At 40.7% G+C, this 5,757-nt stretch overlaps 1 protein-coding gene across 3 annotated transcripts in view; it reads right to left on the bottom strand.

Moving 5' to 3' along the window:
• The window catches only part of LOC106533724 (voltage-dependent R-type calcium channel subunit alpha-1E), a gene marked incomplete at its 5' end in the record, with an annotated part of 16,550 nt that overhangs the window by 4,570 nt on the left and 6,223 nt on the right, over positions 1–5,757 (bottom strand). For all 3 annotated transcript variants that reach the window (XM_014030152.1, XM_014030159.1, XM_014030168.1), the window contains 9 exon segments: positions 1,194–1,293; positions 1,394–1,500; positions 1,768–1,868; positions 1,956–2,063; positions 3,956–4,061; positions 4,440–4,536; positions 4,776–4,903; positions 4,998–5,172; positions 5,271–5,362. In XM_014030152.1, the coding sequence (XP_013885606.1) occupies positions 1,194–1,293; positions 1,394–1,500; positions 1,768–1,868; positions 1,956–2,063; positions 3,956–4,061; positions 4,440–4,536; positions 4,776–4,903; positions 4,998–5,172; positions 5,271–5,362 (1,014 nt within the window).

Here is a 5,757-nt window from a genome sequence, read left to right as displayed (position 1 = left end):
CTTCGGACAAGTCACCGAGTCTAAGCCGACCTCTAAAAGCAGCAAGTCAGAACTTMGGCATCAAACCTTGAAGCAACCCGTGCACAAACCAGACCAGGCAAGAGACCCATGCAGCCACTGAAATCCATGGGATTCCTCCCAGAGTCCATRTCATGGAAGACTTGTGTACCTGCAGCTCTACAGCCAGACGGGGCATGGAAGAGGCCCGCACCCACGGGCCYCTTTCAAGTGGAAGCTCCAGTGGGGTACCAATCCCCCAAATGCACCTGCCCACCTARGTGAGTATAGAAACAAAACAAAACAAAACAAAAAAAGGAAGGCAAGGAAAAACAAAGCAGCGTTCAAGGCTCAGCCCTGCTGGGACTGCCTCTTTAAACGAACACCCAGCTCAGCTGRTTGGGAGAGGGGGAAACCAGTTCATTCATTACCAAGGGTCATCTATTCCAGCCATCTAATCAGAAGCCATTCCAGCTAATTAGAGATGGATTTATAACTAACAAGTAAACCAACTTCAAGGACAAGAAACACAGTGAGGTTGTACAAGAGGAGCTCAGAGGGAAGAAGAACATGACTAGACTGCAAGCACAAAAGTTTACAGGTTAAAAAAAAAAAGAAATAGACTTTATGTTTCAGCCTGGGAGTACATTCAGTCATGCACGATCAAGTCCCGAGTGCTACACACACAGCGAGAGCCCGACAACATCTCCAGGGGCCAAATATGCATTCCTGTGCACGCTCAAGTAAAAGTGCTTCGGYATAATTTGATATCATTCAACTGGCAGGCAGCGCGGCCCAGTAAAACCAGACAGTAAAGACACGGCAACACACCAACAGTTTGACAGTCTGCCTCTGCAGCTCCACCCCTGCACAAAACAAAACACACACACACAAAAAAAAGGACAGGAGCACACAGAACAACAGTGCAGTGCTCTGCCAGGCGCCGACAAAACAGCATCATTTAAAACAGTTTTTATAGGAACGCTATAAAAATACACTAAAAGTGCTTTTGGAAACAACAAGCTGGGAAGTCTAAACTCTGCAGATTTCCAAATAAAACATAATGAAGTAAAAAAAWTGCAGCTGTGTTTTGCTATAGTTTTTATTTAGAAAAAAAMAACAACCTAAAAACCTTGTGTCGAGCAAATGAGTCAGCTACAATGAAAAAAGGAGCGACGTGGCATCGACCGTCTCACCAGATTCTGTTGCTGACTTGCGTCCACATCTGAGCTTATGGGCTGCAAAAATAATTCCTGCGGCGAGATGGGGCTCAGAGCCACGAAGCCTCCTCTGGTCCTGTAAGTGGGTGGGGTGGGGTGGGGGGACAAACAGTAAGCCCACGTAAGCACCGCGGCACGGAAACGCAACAGTTTTTTGCACACACTTGCTGACTCACAGAGCTGAACCAGCACTGTGGGCCATCATCGGCAGCGGCTGGGTGTTGGACAGAATGTCCTCAGGGAGGGTGGAGGCGTCCAGACGTTTGAACATCAACTTACTCTTCTGAAGTCAGACAGAGACACACAAAGCAGATTAACTAGAGGACAGTCAGGAATGCTGCTGAATGTATGCTTTCATAGTTTTTTATTTAAGAAATGGTAATGTTATGCTCTGTTTGTGAAAAACTGTCATTTTCATCATTTGACACAATCAAAAATCCCACTTGTGTTAATATTTTACACTCCATTCAACTTTCGGAGAATAGGTTTTGCCAATTTGAAAACGCATTTCCCAAAAAATAAAGTGCAAAGTGAAACTGGCTGTGCTGACCTGAGCCTCCAGCTGCTGCCGGAGYTTCTTGGCTTTGTTCTGTTTGAAGTAGTCCATTATCATCATCGAAGCGTAGATCTTCCCCACCGTCATGTCGGTATCTGCGAGGGCAGACACACATCATTAAGCGTCACTGCTCATTTGTCTCAGCAGCACACTGGAAATTGCCTCCACAGTTAGAGCCAGACCTTTGTTGATAGGTACCAGTAGGTCCAAGGTCTTCTGGGGCAGATAAGGCCAAATGATACTGATCTCCTTCTGCAGCTCAGAGTCCAGAGCGATGCGATCCTCCCCACCTGAAACACACGTTCATACCACATTTGCCTTTTCTGCAAAAAATTCAGTCTGAAATAAAGCTGAAAGATTTGTGCAAAAAAAAGCCAAAAAAGCTAAAATTAGCAGTAAAGTAGCTAAATAGTAGCTGAAAATCTGAATCTTGTACAAAGATGCAGATAAAGCTCATTGCTGAATTTAGCAGTACAAAGCTGAGATTATCAACTGTAAAAAAATGTAAATTTAGCTGAAAAAGCTACAGTTAGCTGAAAATAGCCAAAAAGGTAGCTTAAATTGCAGAACACAGCTGAAGAAAAAGCTTAAAAAGCATAAAAAGCTTAATTCACAGAAAGAAGCTGATAGAATTACAGAAAAGTTTAAGTTAGCAGAATAGTTGAAAATTGCAAAAACATAGCTGAAAAAAGCTAAAGTTAGCAAAAAAAAGAAGCTGAAATTAGCATAAAGAAGTTAAAAATAGCAGAACCAGAACAAAGGGTGAAAAGTGCAGGAAAGGTTTAACTATTTTGAAGCATTTTAAGGAAGTTGAAACAGCTTTATTCATTTTCAATGAGAATAAAATGACAAAAAAGGCTAAATATTTTAAAAAGTACAAATTGCAGAAATACAAAAAGTCATAATCAGAATGTCCTGAAGGACCTGAACGTTTTGATACAGGAACTGCTGAATTAGCACAAAAATTGCGGAATGAGATGCAGGCTGAAAAATATATAGAAAAAAAAATGATCTGACTTAAGTTGTGCTCTTCATTTTTCTATCAAAGTAAGTGGGAAAAAATTAATAATGGAATTTGTTTGGTGGCCAATGGTGTGTGGCTATTGAATTATGTTATTAGTGTGATCATTGTAGGATAGTTAGATGAACATTTGGGTGGTGTCACATTGAAGTGGTATATTCTTTGGCTAATTTCTACCAGTAAGGGGTCTGTGGAGATGGTCTAGCAGTGATTTCTCAGTGGTTGGTAAACATGGTGGGAATAGAATTATAAAACAGCTTGAGTCTATAATGTTGGCTGGGTAGTGGTCTGATTACATTTATGGTGGTTGGTGTTGTTAGTACAGTAGCTTAGGACCGTCTCCCAGACAACTAGCTGGAGCATCTTAGAGCAACATCCACCTTGTGGGATGTGGGGTGAGACAAGAAGAAGATGCCCTCCCTGGGACCATCACATGATCCATACTAAGAGGACAAGGAGTGGCAGCGTGGAGTAAAAAGCCCCAAAGTCTATAGCTGACATTTTTAGATATAGAATGATAACACTGAAATAGTTACACTCACGTAGTCGGACATGAAAATTTGTAGGTTACTGAGTCGAGTGTAAATGATTTTTGTAAAATGTTGTTTGATTTGTCCTTTGTTTTTCATTATTGATTCTTTTTAAAGAAGTGACACACTAAGCAGGATATGTTTAGAAATGGTTTAACATTTTGGGTTATTTGTTTAATGTTCTTTGTATGGATTAATTGTTGAGGAGCTAAGGTTAAATCATAATATGCAGAGATGTTGTTATTAACCGGGTCAGTCTGACGTGGAGGAGAGGCGGAGATGGAACAGTGCTGAGGACTTGTTCCCGACGGTGGGCCAAGTTCTGGAACCTCTGGCCTCAATTAGAATAAACACAGCTGACCTGGTATTCATTTTCAGTGAGCATAAAATGACAAAAAAGGCTAAATATTTCAAAAAGTACAAATTGCAGAAATACAAAAAGTCATAATCAGAATGTCCTGAAGGACCTGAACGTTTTGATACAGGAACTGTTGAATTAGCACAAAAATTGCGGAGTGAGATGCAGGCTGAAAAACGTTTAGAAGAAAAAATGATCTGACTTAAGTTGTGCTCTTCATTTTTCTACCAAAGTAAGTGGAAAAAAAATAATAATGGAATTTGGTTACAAGACCTCGAGCTATTTTGATGTCCAAAGCTGTGCGAATGAGTGACATCAGGGTGGAAGTGAAGTGGACGGTCATGTCTTCATCCACGGGCATGTTCATCAATACCAACCTCTGAGAGGGACAAAAAAGGTGAGGAAAGGAAGAACGTGAACATCCAATAATGCATGTTCTCATTAATTAAACATTTGTTCCTTCATATGTCTTTTTATTGTTGAACACTTTGAAAACTTTGCTAAATTACTTGGAAAACATGAAAAAAAACACATTTAATTAGATAAATATTTCAACACTAAATTAGATKTACCTACAGAACATCTACCACAGACATTCTGTGGGAACCTTAAGCAACATTTTAAATCACATGCGTGTAAGGATTACTTAACAAACCCTCCCTTTTGCCCCACATTTCCACATATACACACACACAGTTTTCATTTTATAGCATCTGGCTCCTCAATGATTAAACTAAAGCAATGATGCTTTTCTTACCTTGTAGGCRATCTTAGCAGGACATTTCTTCCCCAAGCCCAGCGGCGGTGACATGTGTGTCAACATCTCATACATGGCTGTGTAGTGAATACGCCCACTTCAGCAAAAACAAAACAACAAAAAGATACAAATTAGAAAAAAAAKGATTTATGATAAGAAGTAGGTTTGTTTTCTATTAATTGTGATGATTATCAGTTTGTGATAAACTTTTTGAATTAGAGCAGAAAGGATTTCAGTAGTTCTGAATCCTTTGGCTACCCTCTGCTGGATAAAAGCAGAGCGTGAATGTCGATCTGCTCCACAAACTGAACTGCGTGCGACCCGTTTGAAGCTCACCACGCGAGTCGATCRTACTCCCCCCATATTCGGACAAACTCGTCCAGGTGGTGAGGGCCCAGGATGGAGGAGTCTCGAGTCAGGTACTCGAAATTATCCATAATCACAGCCACAAACAGATTCAGCATCTACACGAGGATCAGAGGAGAAACCACAGGGTGACAGGATGAACTGATTCAGATGATTACCGCCTGTGATATTTGGTTTTAGTTTTGTTCTGACCAAAAATGAGCTGAAGAAGATAAAGGAGACGAAGTAGCAGTAAGCAAAGTCGGTGCCACAGCCACCCTCGTGGTCTGGAGACATGGTGAGGGGGGCGATGGAGGGGTCTGGTTCACACCCTTGTCCCGACAGACAGGAGAGCATTATCTCCTGCCAGGACTCGCCTGTAGCACTCCTGTTGGTTAAAACACGAGGGAACACTCAACTGTTAAACATCTCCAGCTGATAAAATCCGATATCACCCAATAGTTTTATATTTTTGATGAAGCTCACCTGAACAAAAGCATCAATGCGCTGAAAAAGGTCTTAAAGTTGTTGTGCTGGTTGATGTGACTCTCATCGTTCAGCTTGATGTTTCCAAACACCTGAAAAAAAGGACGATTTGGGGAACTTGAAGAAGTTTCTCTAAAGGCTGACAAATGATGCTTGTATCATTCCATATCACACCCTACTTTAGTCACTTTTATTTTTTTGTGTTCTCTTCTTGTTGAGAGATAGGACTGTGTCAACTTTTTCACGAGTCCACATCAACAAATAAACAGTTTTAGCTTGTATTTAGATTTGTGATAGATAAAACTGATGTTAGTTGTTGCTGTTTTGTGATAGCAACGGTACAAAGTGAAATCAGAATCTTATTTTTAGGTAGTTCTAACAAATTTTCCTGTCATTCTGAAGAGAAAACCTCAAACAATATTTGGATAAAGAGATTTACCAGCTGAAAATAAAAAAAGCTTTGCTAGCACAGAGAAAATGACAAAAA

Source organism: Austrofundulus limnaeus, unplaced genomic scaffold (assembly GCF_001266775.1).
Source record: "Austrofundulus limnaeus strain Quisiro unplaced genomic scaffold, Austrofundulus_limnaeus-1.0 Scaffold6, whole genome shotgun sequence".
In the NCBI taxonomy this organism is placed as follows: domain Eukaryota; kingdom Metazoa; phylum Chordata; class Actinopteri; order Cyprinodontiformes; family Rivulidae; genus Austrofundulus; species Austrofundulus limnaeus.
The sequence above is the reverse complement of the archived record's forward strand: the minus strand, read 5'-3'. Positions and strand labels throughout refer to the sequence as shown.